Here is a 22,098-nt window from a genome sequence, read left to right as displayed (position 1 = left end):
GAATTTAAGGCAGTAGGCTTGATAGTTGTGGGCTAGAAGACAGCCCACGGTATTGAAACTGAGGCTTATTCATTCATTCAACAAATATTTTATTCAGGGCTTACTCAGTGCCCTAGGTGTTAGGGGAACTGCTGTGAACACCCCAGATGTGGTCCCTGTTTGTCTACTACTTAGTCTGGTCAGAGTGGCAGATATTAATCAGGCAGACAAATAAATGTGAAATAGCATGTGTAAGATGGGCAGTAAGTATCCTCTTCCATGGTCACTGTAGGGGAGGATTTGAAGTGGAGGGTCAGTTGCCTTTTCTCCATGCACTCTCTGAAAGTGGTACCTTGGCTGTAGATGTTAAGACTAAAGTAGAAAAGTGGTAGAGACTAGAGGAGAAAAGCCACATGAGATATAAGACTGAGTCCTCAGTGCTCAGAACCCTGAGTCACAAAGAAACTATTGGCAAATGGTGGTGCCTTTTTGATGTCCTTATTCCTTCATCATCCAATGGTGCAGATCCCCCCCCCCCAACATCCTCATCAGCCCACTTTTATCTCTAGCCCAACCCCCTGCCCTGCTGCGCTGCTGGTTGTATGACTGTAGGGTCACCATCCTCGTGGATACAATATGAATAATGCTCCCTAGAGTTGTGCACAGTGGTCCTGGCCCTTTCAGAGGCAATCGAGGCATGCTGAACTTGGGCAGGGAAGGTAAACACTTGAGAGGATGATGGTAGAATGGAGAACCAAAGGAAGAGGAGTTGTTAACCAAGCAAAGAGGGAATGGAAGAGTTCACTGTGCAGAGGGAATAAGGTGGGGGATGCAGGACCAGTACCAGGTGTAGGGAAGTGGTTAGTATGTCCAAGTGTAAGATCAGGGGGACATACATGGTCTCTGAGACGGCATGGAAGTGACAGCAGTGGCCCGATCATGCAGGATCCATGGGCCATAGTGTGGATGGTTGTTTTACCTTAAGACCATTGAAGGACTTCAGTGTTTTTGCAGTAATAATGGTAGATGCATTTACTGAGGGTATACTGTTTCCCAGGAGCTGTTCTACAGGCTTTTCCAGTATTATCCTCATCATTTCCTCCTTCACATCTATGAGATAGGAACTTCATTACCTCCATTTAACAGATGAGGAAATGGAGGTACCAGGAGGCTAAGCAACTTGTCCAAAGAGTCACAGCTAGTCAGTGGCAAAGCCCACGTTCTTAACCAGTGCAAGCAGCTGTCCCCTGGTTCTGAGGAGTGACCAGGGACTGGTATTATGTTGGGAGCATAGCCGGAAAACCCCAGTCTGTCTCCTGAGGGAATGCCTACCCCTCTCCCATGGACATGGACATGCAGGGTGGGGTGGTGTGCCCGTATGTACACGTGGCCCAAGGAGACTTGACCCCTGGAACAAGTGTGCCAGATCCTGTCACTGTCCCTTATCTGGAGCTGGTGCTGAGGATTCTGACAAGGCAGAAAGGCCGTTATCAGCCCACACAGCTGCTTCCTGGGCTGTTTCCCCAGGGAGTGACATGGCAATGAAATGAAGGCTTCGACATCCAGTTCTGCTTGCTGCACAAACTGTAGCCTTGGGGAGTACCAAGTGCCCACCTGAATTAATGCCGTTTAGAGTTTGCACTTGGGTGAATCCCTGGCTCATGGTGGGCGGGTGCAGGACTTGAGATGTGGTAAAAAGGACCACAGACATAGTGGAAGGAACATGGAGGTAGCTATGGAGGTAGGGGAGCCAGTAACTTTTGGCTACTCTGCTGAGTAGAGAGCAAGGAATAGATTGAAGATCCAAATGAGGTGATTTTGGAGATGAGATGTTCTCATCAGGGAAATATACTTTTAAGAAACAAGAATTTCTTGAAATAGCTTGAATTGGCTTTACAGACAATCCTGGCCAGTGGATGAGAAATGATTTGGTGTCATGTTATCAGAAAGTCAAATACCCAGGTCTCCCTCTCTGTCTCTCTCCTCCATTGTCCTTGCTTCATGCTTCCTTTGGTCTATCTGCGCCATCCTCATCTCTGCACACTGTACTCTTGACTTGGTCATTGATTTCCATGCCATCTGCTTCAAAGAGTGTATGTCTTCAGCCTGCAATGGAATAACTCTATCCCCCACCACCCCTGGGCCTTTGAGCTCCAACCCACCCTTTTGGCTTAGCACAGTCTCTGTATTCCAAGCAATTGAAGACAAGTTGGCAGATGCATCCATGGCACCATGGACTCTATTGACTTAGAAATGGCAATTCGGGTTTAGGGAATGGGGAATCTAGTTTTCAACACACAGATTCAGGGTGGAAAGGACAGGGGATACCATTAAACCTCTCCAGGGGTACCCAGACTTAGAGGCAGATAGCATACCCCTCCTCTGAGCATTCAGTATGTTGTTGGAAGACTCTCATGGCTCCTGAACTCTTTCTTTGGAGGCAAAATCTGAGCCCTGGGATTGCTTGTCATTAAAGAAAAGAGCCAGACCCAGAGAGGCAGTAACTAATAGAGGATATCCTCCCAACCCCATGGTAGGTTAGTCAGCCCCAGGCGGTGTGGCCACTCCATCACCCCATCCAAGGCTGACAGGGAACCCAGTAATATAGAGGTAAGAGGAGAAGCCAGTCCAGATATGTCTCCATGGGAGTGTTTCTAAATTTATATTCAGAGCACTTCAAAGAGAATTTGAATTGCTATTACTTTAGCAAACGTCTTTCATGCAAATTTTGATATTTTTCAATGAAGAAGCTTTCATCTGAATCAATGGAATGATTCTTTCCACCTCCCACATGAATCACCCAGTGCCTTCCAGTTGCACACCTTGTACATGCTGAGGGGAGAGTCTCTGAGTTGCCTTCTTCCCATTTGAGAGATTTGTGTGAGTCCTGCATCTTGATGGGAGGTTGGAATTCCAGAATGAATCTCAGAAAGAGACTGTGTACTTTAAATATTAGCCCAGCAGTATACCTTGAATCTGAAGCTCTGCTAAGCCCCAAACCTAATTCCTCTACCTATAAAGAGCAAGGAGTTTCAAGGTCTCAGGCTTCATGGGACACTAATACTGAAGGCCCCACTGCCAAAGCTCTGGGGCCCCCATTTCAGAGAGCACTTATAATAGCCTTTGACCTCCTCGTATCACCTGCTCCTGAAGTCCAGCTTGGGGAGGGCCCATGCTGGGTAGGCAACAGCCATTTTCTAGATACTTCTTCACCATCCTGATCTGTGATCATTTTTCCTGCCTGGGGCCTGTTCCATGTTCCCTGTTTACCCCTGACTCAGCCAGCAGTGGCCCTGGAAGGAAACCTGGTGGACAGCTGACCAGGGACACAGCATCCAAAGGCTGGGCTGTGCAGCATCCTGTGGACTCCAAGTACATGGAGGTGGGCCCAGTTACACCAGCCTGTCCTTCCAGCTACCCAGGGTCCTTACATCCCTGGCCAGTCATTAATCACCTTGTAGGACAGAGTTCGGTCCTCCCAGCCAGTCCTAACCACCAGATTGGTCTCAGGGGCTGCGTCTCAGTCCGATGCTACTCATGACTTGCAGGGGCCCCTGTTCTCTCCAGACCAGAAGCCTAAATCTTACAGGGACCCCATTCACCCCCTCTCACCCCACCTCCATATTCCCTCCTTTGCTCACTGGCCCCCTGACACACTGACCTCCTTGCTGTTTGTCAAATCATCCAGACCTGACCCCAGTTCAGGGCCTGCCCTCAAGCTCTTCTCTTGGGTAGTCCACTTAGCTACCTCACCTCCATGAAGTCCTCACTCAAACCTCACCTTCTCAAGAAGGCGCACACTGCCCCATTCCCTGGGGAGCCTGTATGGGTCTCCCCCAGCACTCCTGTACCTCATACTCTGCTCTGTTTCTCTTTTCTCTCTTTTCTGTGACACCTATATCTGCTCACATACTAAATAACTGCCATGCTATATTTTGTATAATTTTCTCCCTCCTCTCACTGTCCTGGTGGCAAGTGGAAGGTAAACTCCAGGAGGACAAGGTGTTCTTACCAGTTCACTGACATATCTCAGTTGCCTAAAATAATGGCCAATTTTCATTAGCTCCATAAAAAATTGTTAACTCAAACTTGACTGAATCTAGAGTGTACCCAAAATACCCTCAAAGACCCTCTCATGTTGCAAATTGAGGTCTGACTTACCTACTTGCTATCCTGTTAAGTTCTAGGCATTTCCAGGGGTTCTTATACACGTGGGCATGCTCTAGCTCCACAGCAAGACTTCCCTCCTGATGATGAAATGGAGTCTTGTTGAGGGTCCCCCAGATGCCGGGCACGATGGCCAAGAACCAACACTGGGCCCCCAGGGTCACATGTACACAGTTAGCTTCAGTCTTTCAGAATTCAAAGTTCAGCCTCATGCTCTTTGAGTCTTTAAAAGATCCCAAACTGATGAGACTCCATGTCTTTCTATCCTGAACCCTCTCCCAAGTAAAAGGTAGGGGAGGGTTTATACCTAAAAAGAAACATAAGAATCCAAAAGATATGCTTGAATATGAGGCAAATAAATAAATAAATAAAGGAAAGCAAAATCCCAAAGTCAATTTCCTTTCCAGCCTGCAGCTTGGCTTCTCCCTACAACAGGTGCCTAATGAGGCATGGCTCTGGAAGACCAGGCAGTCACTGTTCTTCACTTCATGGGTTTTACTCTGTCATCCCCAGCTCAGGACACCAAGTTGCAGCCTTTGCAGCAACATGCTTCACGTGCTCACTTGTAGGAAGTGCTGCGTGTGAAAGCCAGCCAGCCTTGTCAGACCCCAGCACCTGTGTGCTTGCAGCATTGCCTGCAGGCAGAACCACTGAGTCCCTGCCTCCAGAGGTGTTCTGAATGATTCCCCAGTGACTTTGGCATTGCCTCTAAGGGCACCTCACTTAGGTGGGACAGAAGGAGGAACTGGTAGAGATGGCTAAGTTGTTGATGACAAGTTAGAGCTCCTTGGACGCCAAGGGTGCAGACATGGATCTCACCGGCCTCTACAAAGGATTGGGTTGAGAAAGGAAGAAGGTGCCAGGATCAATGAGAAGCTGGGGCATCAAATCTATATCATCATCCACAGAGGACTCAGGCTTTTTCAAAGGGGAGCAACCGTGTTAGCCCACAGTTAGCAACCTCTCCATTCTAGGAGACCATGGGAAGAGAAGCTGCTCGAACACCTGGCATGTGTCTCTGTGGAGGTGATAAACCTTGGAACCACGCAGCTGCCAGAGGGCACCCAGAGGAGGAAGAAGAGCCTGGCCCGGGTGTCAGGAGACCTGGGATGCCCCTCAGGGGTGTCCTCTGGCCATTTGGCATCCATTTCACAGTCCAGCAGAGAAGGCATTGCAGCATGGTCACGAGGTTTTGGTGCTCTCTGCTGAGCTTGTCTCTCCCCGTGACAGCAGAATGAGGCCATGGGCAGATAGCACGTACCCCGGGAATGGTTTGCAGGCCAAGGAGGGGGGTCCTAACTCCTGGCACCACCAGCAGTATGGGAGGGAAATGTGCTGGAAGCACCATTTCCACTCGGTTATTATCATGAGTACCATGCTTGGCACTACCAGATGCTTTTCCCTCAGAACTGCTTTGTCCACTCATGAATCCTCATTTTCACAGATAAGAACTGAAAGCTCAGGGCTGTTACTGTTTGTTCTAGACCATGTATTCTTAACACAGTGTTATCACCCACAAGAGATGAAAATTGGTTCTTGCAGGAAGGTGTATGCTCAAAAAAAAAAAAAAATCTTCCTCTTCCAAGCGTATGCATAATACGCATAAAGTATACAAACAGCTGTACAGATACATGTAGAATCCATATACAGCCATACAGCAAACCTGTAGAATTAAAATTTTATGAGGGAGATTGAGGGGAAAAATGGCTCTATCGGCTTCTTAGGAGGTGATGATGACAAAGGAAAAAGGGCTGAGAAACTCTAGTCTAGACCAGCACTATCTAACCAGTAGTGACATGTGGCTATTGAGCACTTGAAAAGTGGTTGGTCCGGATCAAGATGTGTAGGAAGTGTCAAATTCACACCAGATTTCCAACACTTGGGAGGAAAAACAGGATGCAAAAATGTCTCATTAATCATTTTGTGAGGATTATATGCTGAAACAATAACATTGTGGATATATTGGGTTATTATTAAAATTAATTTCACCAGTTTCTTTTATTTTTTTTTAACATGACTCCTAGAAAATACAAAACTACAAAAATGTGGCTCACATTCTTTTTCTAGTGGGCAGTGCTGCTGCAGACAACCATCTGCTCAGAGGAAGTGTCCGGATTGGTACCTGAGTTTTCTGACTCCCTCCCAGGCTGTCTTGTTACCCCGCAGCTGTCTCCTCGGAGAAGATCCATTTACTGTGTGACCTTAGGCATGCCCCTTAACCTCTCTGAGCCTTCATTTCTACTGAGTGCTTTGTAAATGATAAAACTCCCTCCAGCTGTGAGGCTCCATTCTGGACCCAGCTGAGGGCCTGGGGTCACTGCAGATAGGAGGGTGTGGGCTCCCTGATAACCCAGTTCACCAGAAATGACAGTTCTGTAAATAGCATTGCCACCTGCTGTGTGTCTGCTTCTGGGGAAATACCACATGGGCAAGATTAGAAAAAGGGACAGCTTCTAACCCGAGACCAGCAAAAGAAAGTATTAGAATAAGTGACCATTTTAACCAAGAAGGGAGGAAAACAAAAGCTTGCATTTCTTGTGAGAAGGAGATAGAACACCCCCCCCACACACACACACACATGCAAAATAGACTTTCACAAAACCTTCCCCTGAAAAACAAAAAACAAAAAACAAAAAAAAAAAACAAAACAAAACAAAACAAAAAAAACCTTCCCCTGTTAGTAGGGGCTCATAAAACATACATATATGCTCTGCTGGACTGAATTGATGTTCAGCTCTCCAGTATGCCCAGCCTTTTATTCCTTTCCTAATGCCTAATTTGGGGGGGGGGGGTGTAAAATCAATTCTATTTTAATTTCATGAGGAAAATACTGAATGAGAGAAAAATGCAATAGAGTGAAGCTTGAGCTTTCAGCCCCCTGCTGCCCCAGAATATGTTATTATGTGATCAGTGAAGTTCTCCTAAGAAAGCCCTCTGGAATCTACCTCCTGCCTCTGCCTTCTGAAGGGGAGGCAGGAAGCTCCAGGTCAGAAGGAGAGACCATCTGGGGGGTGCTCAGGAAGTGCCATCTGGAGGCAGGCCCTCCATCGTTCCCCGCTCTCCAAATTCACTTCCACCCCAATCCTCCTGAACTTTGGCTTCTGTATCCTCAACTCTCTAACCTGGAGCTTCCCATGTACCTCCAAATTCCAGGCATGTCCTCTCACTCCAGCTAATCCTGCAGCAAACAGGTTCCCACAGCAGTGTCTCCAGTGTCCCAGCCCCTGGAAACAAGACTGGCCCCACTTCATGAGGACAGCAGAGCCCCGAGGCTAAGCAGGTGGAGTCAAGATTCACACCACCTGGGTTGCAGGCCTGCTCTGCTCCTCAGGAGCAGTGAGAAGCCTGGAAAGCTACTTAGTCTTTGTATGTCTCAGTTTCCTCATCTCTAAAAATGGGAATAATAATGGCACTAGTCTTCTAAACACATGATGATTAAGTGAGTAATGTGTGGAAAGTGCTTAGCATGGCTCCTGGCAAACGTCAAATGGCAATACAAGTAAACTCATAATTGTTATTATTATTGTAATACATTTCTACAAGGAGGTGGGAAGTGGAGGCTGGAGCCTCTGGCTTCCAACCTGTGGTTCCATGATTCCAGATTAGCTGATCAATGTGACAAGCATTTTGGGCAAAAATACCCCCCAAAGGATATGCCTGTCTCAGAGCATCTTACTGGGAGGCTCCTGATGTCCATATTTCTCATTACTGGAATTGCTAACTTTGATCATTTGGTTAGGAAGGTGGCATGCATTTATTGGACATCTACTATGTTTCTTTTTTGGGATACAAAAGTGAATACAATGTTACCCATCCTCCCAAGAAACTCTTCCGTCTGAGGGACTAATGCTGTCCTCATTACTCTTGCTGTCTAACAAACCATGCCAGAATTCAGTGGCAGAGAGCAACAACTTTACTGTGCTCACAGATTCCAGGGGTCAGGAAATCGAAAGGGCCTGGCAGAGATGGCTTGCCTCAGCCCCATGGTGTCTAGGGAGTTAACCAAGAAGACTCAAATGTCTAATCACTAAGAGTGACTGGACAGAGAAGTGGGGGGCATCTGGAGGCTTGCTCACTTCCCAAACTGGTGCCCAGGTAGCAATGACTCCCAGCCTGGAGTGAGAGGGGTTTGCAACCAGATGAGTCCCAGCCCCTGGAAACAAGACTGGCCCCACTTTGTGAGGACAGCAGAGCCCCGAGGCTCTGACCTCTTCATGTGACCTCTTCATGTGCCCCATGCTTCCTCATAGCATGGCAGCTTCTGGCACAGCAGCTTGCACGTTGTAGACTTGAGTGTCCCCCTGTGGACAGATCAGAAGCTGCACTGCCTTGTGACCCAGTCTCAGAAGTCACACAGCATCATTTCCTCCATGTTCTGTCTGTCAAAAGCAATCACAGTCCTTCTAGACTCAAGGAAGGGGACATAAGCTCCACCTTTGGTGGGATGAGTGTCAAAAGTTTGTGGCCATTTGTAAAAACCACCAAAAAAAAAAAAAAAAAAGGAAAAGCACTGAAGGATCTTTCTACTTATACAGTTTTGGAAACTCAGCCCCAAGAGGACCAGAGCTTCACCAACTCGGGCCTTATTGATTATTAAATACATGATTTAATTTAGTGTCAACCATATACCAGACAGGTGTGGACCTAGCTGCCAGGGATGTTTGCCAAGTCCCTCCATAGGGTGGCAGGCCCAGATGGACCCACTACAAAGCCTTGTGATCTGACTGTTGCAGGTAGCCATCGCCATTCCCCGCTCTGGCAACTGGTCACATAGGGGACACGTGGAGAGGGTCAAGGGTGAGGTGCAGGGCAGGGTGGAAAATGCTGGACTTTGGCATCAGAATGACTGCAGTTTAAACCTGGCTGTACCACATTCTGAGTTACATTTTCATCCTTAATCCTCATTTATTCAGTAAACCTCATTGACTCCTGCTCTGCGCCAAGCTGGGTGCTGGCAATTACAGCAGTAAACAAATAGAATCCAGGCCTTGCCCTCAGTGAAGGATTTCCCCTGGCTGTCTCTGCCAGAAAGCCCATGGGCAGCACTGCAAAGTTCCAGGGAGCAGGGTCAAGGGATTATGCGACTTCTCTCAAGTCTCCGTGCCCAAAGCCAACTGGAGAGGAATTGGTCACGCAATTTAGCAACTTAACCAGGTTAAACTCAGCAGAACAGAAATCAGCTGAGTGTGAAGTTGGAAGGCAAGCAGCTTACATTTAGAAACCCAGGAAATATTGCAATGCAGACTACAAGCAATAGGGAATATCACTAGACAGACTCATTAAGCAAGAAGGTTTCTGTGAAAATAACAAAATCATAGCACCCAGGGCACCCCAGCATGAGATTAAAAGCTGAAAGGAGGTTCAGGCTTCATATTATTAAGCTGCATTATGACAGTTTAGGAAGAAAGAATTTAGAGCCATCAGAGCTGGTGGTGGCTCTGTTTTGGGAATCTGCGTGCGTCTTTGAAATTCAGAGCAGTTTGACAGAGTGAAACTGTCAGAATGTCCCTCTCATATGGGGAAACCAGGGGAGGGGAGGGGAAGACACTGAGAGTGGCCCCAGGGGTAAGGACTAGAGGGCTGTGGTGCTTTGGAGGGGGAGGGGGTGAGGGAGAGACAAGTGTTGACAGGAACACACTCACCTGAAGTGTGTCCAGGAGCTGAAGGCCAAGGCGGTGATTTAGGGAAGGAGGGGAGATGCCAAGGTAAGTACTCAATCAATGTTGGTTCTTGTTATTACCACCTACTGGCCAGCTTTGCAGCTGGGGTTGCTGGGTGGTGCATATCAATGACCCTGGCCCAACTGGATTCCGAGTTTGCTTCCTCCTGGTGTTTGATCCCGGAGTCACCAGGAAGCCAGGCCGAGTCAGCGAAGGGGATATTGATTGGAAATCAGTAAAAAGCCATGTTGGGCAAACAAGCCAGCTTCCCTTCCGCAACACCTCTTTGATCTGTGGTAACTGAGGGTGTGTACGCAAGACCAGAACAACTCCCTGCAGGGCGGTGGCAGGCCTGCCATGCCCAGCCACTGCGGGCATCATCGTCCCCTGCGCTGGCAGCTCTGGGGAAGGAGCGCAGCCCACGCGAGGCGCTGGCAGGGCAAACCAAAGTCCCATCTGGGCCTCTGACCCCGGGAACCAGAGAAGCCCGGCAGGCCCTGGCAAACGTTAGCAGAACGCCTTGGCAGGTAGAGGTCACAAAATATATCCTAGGCACTCAGCTCGGAAAGTGGTTGTCCCGGGTTTCAGCGCAGGTTCTGCAAAGACTGAAATCCAGGGGCTTCCTTCCCCCCACTCTTCCCTTTCCTGAATGTCAGCGGCATCTGAAGGCCCAGGCTAGCGGACATTCACAGATCTTCCCGTCTGTGTCCAGCCTGAGCAGTCTCATCCGCCTTCAGGCCTGGCACCAAGTGTTGGCTCCTTACTCCCATATGTCTGGGGATCTCATCCTTCACCAGCCAGGACTCAAGAGCTCTCGGATTCACTCTCTTCTCCACCCCCTCAGCTTCCAGTCTAAACTGGGCCTTCTGACAGGACATCCTGTCATCGGGATGAGAGCCAGACCCTTCAAAAGGACCCTGTTCCCCCAGTCAGTTCAGTCCTCCTTCCGCTTGCCAGAAAATGCTCCTCTTCAGATTCAGCATGCATGAGAATCACCTGGAGGACCTGTTCAAACAGATTTCTGGGCCCCAGACCTGGATCCAGGATAGGTAGGTCCCAGGAGGTCTGGGATAGGCCCAGGAATCTGTACCCCTAACAAGCTCCTAGGTGATCCTGATGCCATCTTGGCTACGGACCACAATTTCAGTAGCACTGTTCTTAGATTAGGGTATGACCCTGCATTTCTTTTTTTTTTTTTTTTTTTAAGATTTTATTTATTTATTCATGAGAGGGAGAGAGGCAGAGACACAGGCAGAGGAAAAAGCAGGCTCCACGCAGGAAGCCCAATATGGGACTCAATCCAGGGTCTCCAGGATCAGGCCCTGGGCTGAAGGTGGCGCTAAACCACTGAGCCACCCAGGCTGCCCTGACCCTACATTTCTTTTGGTAGCCTCCCCTCTCCTTACCCTCTCTCTTGGCTCTCTCTTACCCTCAAGATAAAATCTAAACACTCGAGTATTCACATAAAGCCCTCCATGACCAACCTCAAAGCAGGGCTGTCACGTTCTGTTGTATAGTTTGTGCACCGCACAAAGACACACCACTAAGAGGTTCAAATCCACTCAGCACTAGACTATATTTGTCAGGAGGACTGTGGCTGGACATTAAGAAGGGTCTTTTTCTTGTCACAGAGGTAACCTCAGCTCACTGATGTACCAGGGGCTGGGATGGAGGGTACCTGCATCTGCCTGGAGAGGTGCCTCTTTCTAGTTTCCATAGGCCAATAGTCATCCTGCCCAGGAGCATCTCTGCAGCCTCCGCTCCCCCTTCCCCCTTGTCTCCCAGCCCTCTCTCACCTCCTTCACACTCTCAGGGAAAGACTTCCTGGCCCCCAAAGCCTCCTCTATTACGTGCTCCTGAGAACCAGCCTCTCTTCCTTCAGAGCAGGTAGTAGTCCTAATGGCCTTTGCCACTCACTCCTGTGAGCGTGTCTATCCCCCTGACCAGACTATATGCTTCTGAAGGCTCCCCGGTGCTTAGCACAGGGCCAGGGCAAGAGCTCCGTGAATACTTGTCATGGATTCTCCTCCGCAGCCACAAAGACCTCACGGGTACCAAAACCCAGCATGCCACTTTTTGTTGTTGTTGCACCAACATTTTATTTTGAAATAATTCTAAACTTACAGAGAAGTCGCAAAAATAGTACAGAGTTCTGTACCCTTCACACAGCTTCCCTGAATATTAACGTCTCACGTCGCCACGGTGTATTTATCCAAACTAAGAATTCAGGTCAGTGCCTTACTACTGACCAGACCTCAGACATTTTTCTCACATTTCCTGAGTTTTTCCACAGGTATCCTTTTCTCCCTTCTTGGTTCCTGTGGAGCATTTGGATGTCCTGTCTCCTCCTCCTCTGCTCTGTGACAGTGTCTCGGTCTTGCCTTTTCTTTATGACCTTGATGTTTTTTAAGAGTGCTGATCGGCATGGAGTCTGCGTTGGTCTGATGTGTATTTTTTAATAAGGTTTTATTTATTTACTTGAGAGAGAGAAGAACAGTGAGGGAGCACATGAGCAGGGAGAGGGGCAGAGGGAGAGGGAGAAGCAGACTCCTGCCGAACCAGGAACCTGACTTGGGGCTCCATCCCGGGACCCTGAGATCAGGACCTGAGTTGAAGGCAGATGCTTAGCCAACTGAGCCACCCAGGTGCCCCTGATGTTGTTGTTTTGTTGTTGTTGTTGTTGTTGTTGTTGTTTTTAATTGGTGGGCTGAAATTCTGGGGAAAAAGACCAGAGGGTAGATACCCCTCTCATCACATCATACGAGGGGGCCCTTGAGCTCAATATGACTGATCATTAGCAGTGTTGACCTTGATCACTTGGTTATGTGGTGTCACCCAGGTCCCTCCACTTTAAGTTACCATATTCCCCCTTCCACAGTAGGTCTATTTAAAGTGAGGCACAAAGTCCAGCCCACACTCAAGGAGAGAGGAATTAGGCTCTTCACCCCTGGTGGGGAGGGGTGCCAAAGAATTTGTGTTCTGCTGGTGAAGCCACAAGCAGTAGCTAGTAACTTTGGGGGGAGACAAAGCTGTGCAGACATTTCATTCATCCTCAGTGCAGTCCACCGACCTCATCATTCACCCAGAAGTCCTGCCTGCAGCCTTTAGCACTGTGGTGCTCCCATGGTGAGTCCCCTTCCTTCCAGCCTGCCCTCTGAGGACACCTTTCCTTGGCACAGGCCACATTTTGAAATTCTTCTGCTTAATCCCCTTCATGGTGAAGGGTCCCACTCTACCACTGTCAGCCCTGGCTACCCAATCAAATCTCCTAGAGAAACTAAAAACTGTACCCAGGCCAAGCTCTTTGCATCCAGAGCATTTGATGCAGTGGGTTCGGAGTAGGGTGCAGGCATTGATACTCTTTACAAGGTCTTCATGGGCTTTCTGTGCTACGGAGTCTGGGCTAGAGTCTGGAGGACGATGGCCCCAGCCCAACACTCCAGCAGCTTCTTGCAGGAGGCTGTCTGACTCTTTTCTGGCAGAACCGGTCATTCCCATATCTGTGTCATCAAGGACCTGATTTCCTGCAATATCCATCAATGCTTCTGTTTGTCCCCAAAGTCAGGCACTGGGTTAGAAACACCAGGAGCAGCAGTACATGTGTCAGTCATAATCATTTTCCTGCTGTTGTTATAGTCCTCTGCTCTCTAGGAAAAACAAGGGCCCCGTGGCCAGGAAGTCACTGGCATGTGCGTTTCAGCCATCTGTGCATCCGCGCTGTTCAGGAGGAACGTGCTTGCATTTGATTTTTTAATTTTCAGGAAACCAAAGAGACAACACAAATGCCTTGAATAGGTCTCTTCTTGTGTGTTTACCTCGGAGGTCACCGAGAGGGCAAAGGCCATGCCTGTAAACACTTTTACAGTGGGCCCAAAAGAGGAGAAAACATTTTAACCATTTGTTTTGAGTTAAAGAGAAAATAAAATTAACAATTTTTTAAATGAACTAACCATGTTGGTGGTCTTCTAAGGCTCTGCTGGGTTGAGACCTCCAGCGTATGGGCTGGAAGCCATTTGGAGAAAGTCAGGAGTACATGGGATGCAGTGTCCTCTTAATCCCCTTCACCTGTCTCACCCATCCCACACCCGCCTCTCCTCTGGTAACCATCCACTTGTTAAAGTGTCATTTTAAGTGAGATCTAAAGATGAGGAGTCAATTAATTAGGTGAAAGGAAGGCCTGGGAAGGGAAAAACATGTTGCCTAGTTGGTGCAAAGGCCCTGTGACCCATAGCTCTTTTTAGACAGACACTGAAACAGAGCCTTGGAATGAATATAAGAGGAAGGTCACAGGAGACCAGCTCATACAGACAGCTGAAAAACCACAGAGTAAGAGTGTGCTCTTAATCCCAAAAGCAATGGGAAACCACTGCTTTTTTTATTCTAAGGGGTGGTGTGACTTGATTCTCCTTATGAAGTGCTCACTCTGGCTTCTGGCTGGGAATCTCACTGACGATGATCAAAAGAGACCCGGGTTGACAGGCAGCACAGCACCTTTCCCCCACTAACTCTTTATTTTATGTTTGCTATTCTAACAAATCTTGCTCTTCCTCCACTTCCACAGATTCACATTGCATTATGCATTTTATGGCCACAGCTCCATCCCATTCCATTTTTCTCACCTTCTGGCTTTCCCTCCTCAGCCCAGTCCCCCACCAACTTCGTAAAACTTGCAAGTTAAATTTTTCAAAGACTGTTTCTGACAAAGCAGTGGGAATTAGATTTGGTGAAGCCCTTCATAAAAAATTGAAGACACGCTATATTAACATACATTGATTTATTCATAGTGTTTCATTACAAGTAAGTGAGGATCCTGTAATACCAGGAAAGGTTAGGAGAGCAGGGGAGCACGGTATATTATATTGACAGCTCGGTGGAAATTGAGTCGCTTTTGGATTGAATTTGGAGCGCAGAAAAGGAATTGGCTAGTAAATAAGGCATGAGTTTTACCTCCTAGTGTCTGTATATCAGTGTGGTTGCCACCAGCCCAGGCAGGGGGGCGGGGGTGGAATTTCAAAAGGATGCACAAGCACCTGGTGGGCTGGGGTTGGCTGCCACCCAGCAGAGCTCTCTGGATGTCTCGGCTCTTGTGCCACTGGGAAACTGGAATCCAGCTGCACTCCGGGGGCTCAGCAATCCCGTTTGCCACCACCCCTCTGGTCACACTGGGCTCAAGCCTCCCAAGCCTGTTCATACCCCCGGCCTTTGCCCAGGCAGTTCCCTCTGCCTGGAACCTAGAATGCTCTCACGTCTGCTCTCTGTTATCCTCAGATGTCAGCTCACATCTGAGATACTTCCATGAGCACACTGTCTTTGTGTATTTGATTCAAATACAAGCAGGTTACTGAGAAGAGGGAGAGGGGAAGGGAAAGAAGGTGTCTGGTGCAGGATGTGTTTTCCAGCCAGCTACCTTTGGAGGTGAACAGGAGTGAAATCCCTCCAGGAAGTCCCCTGGGATGCTTGGGGGGGTGGGGGGGCGGGGAGCATCACATGGGAGGAGCCCAGGGAATGTAGGCATCCTCTATCATCAGTACAGTGGCTGGAGGTGCTAATTACCCCCAGTTTCCTGCGAGCGCTCTCCCCTGGGAACAGCCCCCCACGCACACGTGTCCACACACATACCCAGACAGGTGTTTGCAATGCTTCCCTATGAGAAGCGTGGAGGAGGCCAAGGTGACCAGAGGGAAGGCTAGGGACAGGTTCACCAAGGATCCACAGCACAGGCGCCCCTGCCTAGGCTCTGCTTGCAAAGTGCCCAAATCCTTCAGCCAATGTGTTTCTCCGCCAGGGCTTGCTCTGCTCCAGGTAGTCTGGCCTCTCTCCTCAGCATGTGACATCAATTGCTATACCGCTCCTGCTTGACAGAGGAGAAAGAAGTTACCTCGTTCTCTAAAACCTCTGGTGCCCTTGCCAGAAATAGCAAACTGCTTATTTTTTATGTAGAGCTGGTGTGTTCCTGATTCTGCCTGGGTTTGGTCATCCTGTCAAGTAGGAGATGTTCTTGATGGAAGACAAGATGATGTAAGGTGCCTGTGTGGTTGCCTTATTTTGTTCTAAAATGGAAGGCACCTGAGCACAGGGCCAAGCCTTTATTCATCTGGGCTGTACGCGGTGCAGGTCCCAGAATACAGGGCGACACGGGAACCATTTGTGAAGGAGCAAAGAAGTGAAGGAGTAAGTGGATGAATGCATTCTTCAGTTAATGACATGTTGTCTCCAGGCCCAGCAGCTCCTCACGGAATAAGGAGCACAGCTTTTAGAACCAGCAGACCTGGATTTACTCATTGGAGCTACCGCTCTGTCGGTGGGAGAATGCTGCATAACCGTAAGAATGCTAGATCTAGAGCTACACTTGACAGCCTGCATGAATCTCACAAACATAATGCGGAGTGAAAGAAGCCAGACACTCAAGAGTATCTCCTGTATGGTTCCATGCATATAAGGTACAAAACCAGACAAAATGAGTCCATGCTATTGGAAGTCAAGATAGAGGTTATCCTTGCTGGCAGGTGCCGGGGTTCGATCGGAACATTCTCTCTCTTGTCTGTGTGCTGGGTTATATGCCTGTGTCCAGTGAGTAAAACTTCATTGAACTGTAGAGTCTTCTGTATGTATGTATGTTATACTCTAATAGAACATTTTTAGTAGAACTAACTAGATGAAACAAACACACAGTCCTGTGTTTGTCACTTTAACAACTATAGGATTTAGGAATATGGCACTCAAAATGTGATCTATGGGGGCTGGTGCTGGGATGCCAACTGTTTTGTTACTTTCACAGCAGAGCAAGTGCAGAAATTGAGAGGGAACACTTAAAAACACTCATCGTACCTTGACACTGCTGCAACACTCAAGTGTGTGACGAGGGGATGGGTCTTGTTGCACAGCGCGGGCCAGTTTGGCTACTACCAGACTCATGTGGTGAATCACATGTGATGTGGTCTGCAGATTATTATGGTTTAGCAGTGGACTGAGAAACACAAAACTGGGCCTTCACCATAGAGGGTCTGGAGAGTGCTGATTTAATGTAAGTTACTTCCAGTTGAGCCTCAGTTTCTCCAACATTAAAATGAGAATAAATATCCTAATGTCCCAAGGTTTGGGGAAGAGGAACAAAGTAATGAATGAGAAAGCACCAGAGGGTGCCACGTGGAGTAAGGGACATGGGACCTGCCTTTTTAACTAACCTTCCCAACCATTCTTACAGGACGCAGCATGGAAACACTGCTTTACCGCCGTGCAGTCCAGTGTGGCAGATACTGGCCACATGAGGCTACTGAGCTTTTGAAATGTGGCCAGTCCAATGGAGATGAGCCATAAGGACAAACTACATACTAGATTTCTAAGATTTAAGATGAATAAACAATATAAAATACTGCATTACATTTTTATGTTTATTATAGGTTGAAATGATAATACTCTGCATATATTGGGGTCAATGAAATATTAAAATGAATTTTACTTTCTTTTTTACTTCCTTTTCTTGTGAGCATTAGGAGATTGAAACACATGTGTGTATCTCACATTCTGTTTCTGTTAGGCAGCCGTGCTCCTGTGTATCTGCAGTGGAGTATTGGGGGCTGGGATAATCTGTAAGGTGGACTGTCACAGCAGAACTTGCTTTTCAAGCCCTGGTGCCTTCCTCTCCTGATGGGCCCCTGGACGAGCTCCACCTAGCTCCCTGAGGGAGGTGTTCATTTGTCTGTTTGCTGGCTTGTTATACAGATCAACTATAAGGCTGTTGGCTCACTGGACCCGAGTGCCGACCTCTCCAGCCAGCGGGGGAAAGTGTTCAAGCTCCGGAATGAAACCCACCACCTCTTTGTGGGTCTGTACCCGGGAACGACCTACTCATTCACCATCAAGGCCAGCACAGCAAAGGGCTTCGGGCCCCCCGTCACCACTAGGATCGCCACCAAGATTTCAGGTATCTCTCATCATAAAAAGGGGAAAGGAAGAAACACATTCTGGGTCCCCCCCCCCCACGGATTCCTAATTTTCCTGAGAGCAAAAAAAAGGGCAGAGCCTGCTGTCACCTCGTGGTATTGGAGCAATTAGGACAATGCAGTCCTTAGCGTGTTAGCATTGTAGTCCTGTGAAGAAACCGAATCCATGAACTTCCTAAAATGTAAAAACCATACTAATTAGACTAGACCAGTGGGAACGCTAAGTGATTCACCAAATAATTTACCACACAATTGCATTAAATAGTACATTTTTTTTTCTCATACAAATTGGTTTATAAAAATGTGATTTCTTCTTTTCAGGAATACTTCTTTTGGCAGTCCAGGGCACAGCACAGGTTCTCATGAAATGTCTGAGAAGGAAAGAAGGAAGGAAGGAAGGAAGGAAGGAAGGAAGGAAGGAAGGAAGGAAGGAAGGAAGGAAGGAAGGAAGGAAGGAAGGAAGGAAGGACGGCCTAGTACAAAGCCATGGAGGGGAAGGACGGACTAGTACAAAGCCATGGAGGCCTGAGATTTCACCTGCCATCCCCGGCAGGGCCCCTCCACCACTAGGCAACATCAACACAGAATTATCTCAGATCCCATTTTACAATTTACATTTTTTTGAGAATACCTATGCAATTCTGGCCTGCATACATACATATTTTATATAAATACCCACAGTGATTTGTGCAGCTTAATGTTTTCACTTATCTTTATACCATAAGCGTTTTCCATGTTGGTACATTGCTTTCATGATAATGTTCCGTCAAGTGGATGGACGTAATTTAATTAAACATTCCCCTGTGGTTGGATATATTTGGTGCTTCCATGTTTTTATAACATAACGCTTCAATAAACATGTTGCAGAATAAAGTTTAATTCCTTGGTTCGGATTATGACTTTAGGATTAAATTCCAGAAATTGAAATAGTGAATTATAAGAGATGTGAGTTTTAATAGCTCTAAATACAAGTGGCTAGATCGCCTTCCCAAGGGATTAGATTTCATCTACTCCTTTCAGTTGGGGATGAGAGGAGGGAGGGTCTTATGAAAAAAAAAAAAAGAGAGAGAGGAAAGATAAGAGGAACTAGTTCATCACCACTGTAATTTGCATTTCAAATGTGTTTAACAAGGTCGACTCTGCTTTCCCTCTTTGTTAAGTACTTAGACTTCCTGAATTTATCTGTTTATTTGATGTGGAACTTTTTGACTCCTGAGGGTTGCTGGCCACCTCATTGCTGTCTTTTCCCATACTCTTGTCTGGAAGGGACCCACGGGCAGGTTGGAAGGAGAGGATGCTCTGCTGAAAGCCTGGGATGCCTTGTGACTCTCACCCAACCCTTTCCCACATGTCCTCCTTCTGGTCATCCTGGGTATCTTTTGGGATGGCAGCAAGGGAAGGTGGTGAGCTGGGTTTGGGATCTGTGCTGAATGCCCTTCTTTCTCTGCTGTCTGTCCAGCTCCATCGATGCCAGAATATGACACAGACACCCCCCTGAATGAAACGGACACGACCATCACGGTGATGCTGAAACCTGCTCAGTCACGAGGAGCCCCATGTCAGGTGAGGAGGGTGCTTCTCTTGGACTTCGGGGCTTTCCTTCTCTGCACCATGCAGTGCTCATGAGCAAGACTGGCCAGAAGTGAGCTTCTGGAAGACAAGGGTCAGCAGACCCAAACTCATTTCGGGGTGGCAGTGGCAACTGAGCCAAGAGCCTCTCCCCCAACAATGAGGAGTTAGGACTGGTTCAGAGGGAATATGCTAATGGGCATGTGAGGAGTGCTGGAAGAGAACTTTCTGGAATACACCTATAATTAGTTTGTTTAGTGGGGTTGGAGGCCTGGAAACAGGATCTCCTGGCAAGATCACCCTTCCATGTCTGACTGCCATTAACAGAGAGATGAACAGACTCACTGAATTCTACAAACAGCCCTACTCAGAGATAATGGGAGTGGGGCAGGACCTCTGGGCTGGTCCAGTTTAAGGCCTTAGAGTGCTAGAGAGCCTTAGGAGGACTTGCAGAGTCACACTGGTGACTACCACAAGAGGCTATTGGAGTTCTGGAACATGTTTACAGCCCAGGCAGTAAAAGCAGCTCAGTAGCTAAACTGACCCAGTACAAGTCCATGGGGTCATGGCTGCCAAGAAGGGGGCATCACTTCTAAACAATTACACTAGGCACCACGGCTGCAGCTTTCAGATTGGCTCAGTTCAGGGGCGCCTGGGGGGCTCGGTTGATTGAGCATCTGATGCTTGATCTCAGCTGATGTCTTGATCCCAAGGTCATGAGCTCAAGCCCCACTCTGGGCTCCAGGAGGAGCCCACTTAAAAATTTGGCTCAGCTCAGTTCAACAAGCGTGCATTGAGTATGTTATAGGCCAGGTATCGGTGGTTCGCAAGGGATCAAAATGATTCATGTATTCATTCATTCCTTCAACAAATGTTTATTGGGCACTCACTTAGGGCCAGGCACTGTTTAGCAGCTTGGGAGACAGTAGTAGTAAACTAGCTGTGAATAAGTCGTCTTCTAAGCAAAGAACATCAAACTTGAGTTGGGAAGCAAGAAATGTGGAAACATAATCACAATACGGTGCATGCTTATGGAGATACACATAGGCCGTTATGAGAGCTGAGGGAAGACGTTCCCAGCTGACCTTCTCAGGTGACACCCAGCTATATCTTAAATTTTATATAAGATTTTGCCAAAGTATTAAGAGGGGGTCCAGCATGACCAAGACATGAAGGAGAGAGTTCATCCAAGACACTGGATTTTGCTTTAGCATAAACGTCAAGGCAGGAGTGGTGGGGTGACAATGGGGGCCATATTTGAGAAGTTCCAGCTTGTTTGCAGGGCCATGGGGAGCCACTGTGGAGCCATATGCAATGTCACTTCTATGATACTGGAGACTAGAAGACCAGCCAGATGGAGGCTATGGATATGGTCTAGTTATTGGTTTTCCAACCTGGGGTCCAGCTCTACCTAGAAACTGTAGGAGACAGGATCAACTGCAAACAATTTGGAAGTTGCCATGTATTCTAAAGATTTCAAACAGTGTTCTACTCTGAGTCAGGCCTTGCAGCAGGTTTGTGTAGTGTTTGTGGAGCATCTGACGAAAAGGTGCTCCTTTGCCTTACATTCACAAAGGTTATTCCAGAACAGTCTTCCAGAGCAGATAGATGGTGGCATCTATCACATGACTGACTGCTTTTCTTCCTGTTACTCTCATGCAACATTGTCCTTTGCTTATTTCTGATACACGGATTTCATTCTCTGTATATATACTGTAAGTGATTATCCTCGTTTTCACGTGGATGAAATCAAGTTAGGATGCCGAGGCTCAGAAATGCCCCAGAGCACGCAGAAGTTAAGTAGGAAAGCTGAACTTAAGTGCAGGTCTTCTGGGTGCCAAATCATGTGCTTCATTTAGGCCACAATGCCTCTCTCCCTTTCTCAGCTTTTAACCTCTCATACAGCAGCATTGGTCACTATTTTAAAATCTTAGATAGCTTCTCAGATGATAAAAGTCTAGCCCAGAAAAAAGGAACATCTTTCTCACCATTGCACAGGCCAGATCTGACCGAAGGCCTGTGACCTTTATATTGGAGACCCACATGTCCCCTTTCATTACCACAGGCCTGCAGATCAGCATGGGGACCTCATCAGCTGGCCTCCACTGTGAGGCTCCCGGCAGGTGCAGATTCAGTCTGGCTTGCTGCTGACTGCTGGCTGCTGTGTGGGGTGATAGAGGATGTGACTTTGGTGATAGCAGACCTGGATTCAGATCCTGCTATAACACTGACTTTGGGCAAGATACTTAATCTACCTGGCCCTCAGTTTTCCTGTCTAGAAAGCACAGATGGTAACTGTTTCACAGAGGTGGAATAAAATATGGAAGTGCCCAAAGCGAGCCAGACCTTCAAGAGTTAGTTCCTTCCTTAGCTTTGCTTCTTCTCCGTGGCACTTAGGAGGTTCTCTTCAAAACAAGTTTTTGAAAATCTACCCTCACTATAGGGTCATGGTGTTGCTCACGGTGTCAAATTTCCACAGCTTTTCGAGGCCCTAATTCCATGGTTGGGAAGGAAGGGCTTTGTTGTTGTTTTTTTGTTTGTTTGTTTGTTTTTTGCATATTAAAAAACAGTTCTTTATTATCTCGCAGTTTCTGAGAGTCAGGGCTCTGGGAGTGACCTAAAGTCACTGGCCCAAAATCTCTAATGAAATTTCAGTCAAGTTGCTAGCTACAGAAAAACTTGCCTGGGAAATATTCACTTCCACACTCTTTCATGTGGATGCTGGCAGTTTTTTTTTGTTTTTTTTTTTTTTGGCAGTTTTTAACTTAGGAGCCCCTGAC

The 22,098-nt window shown here is 47.6% G+C and overlaps 1 protein-coding gene across 2 annotated transcripts in view; it reads left to right on the top strand.

The window, feature by feature from the left end:
* PTPRT (protein tyrosine phosphatase receptor type T) overlaps positions 1 to 22,098 on the top strand; it is a 1,032,653-nt gene that overhangs the window by 721,558 nt on the left and 288,997 nt on the right. For both annotated transcript variants that reach the window (XM_038572341.1, XM_038572340.1), the window contains exons 10-11: positions 17,529 to 17,730; positions 19,209 to 19,307. In XM_038572341.1, coding sequence (XP_038428269.1) covers positions 17,529 to 17,730; positions 19,209 to 19,307 — 301 coding nt within the window. The remainder of the gene's footprint in view (positions 1 to 17,528; positions 17,731 to 19,208; positions 19,308 to 22,098) is intronic.

This window comes from Canis lupus, chromosome 24 (genome assembly GCF_011100685.1).
Source record: "Canis lupus familiaris isolate Mischka breed German Shepherd chromosome 24, alternate assembly UU_Cfam_GSD_1.0, whole genome shotgun sequence".
Classification (NCBI taxonomy): Eukaryota; Metazoa; Chordata; class Mammalia; order Carnivora; family Canidae; genus Canis; species Canis lupus.
This window is presented reverse-complemented; position numbering and strand designations above follow the sequence as displayed.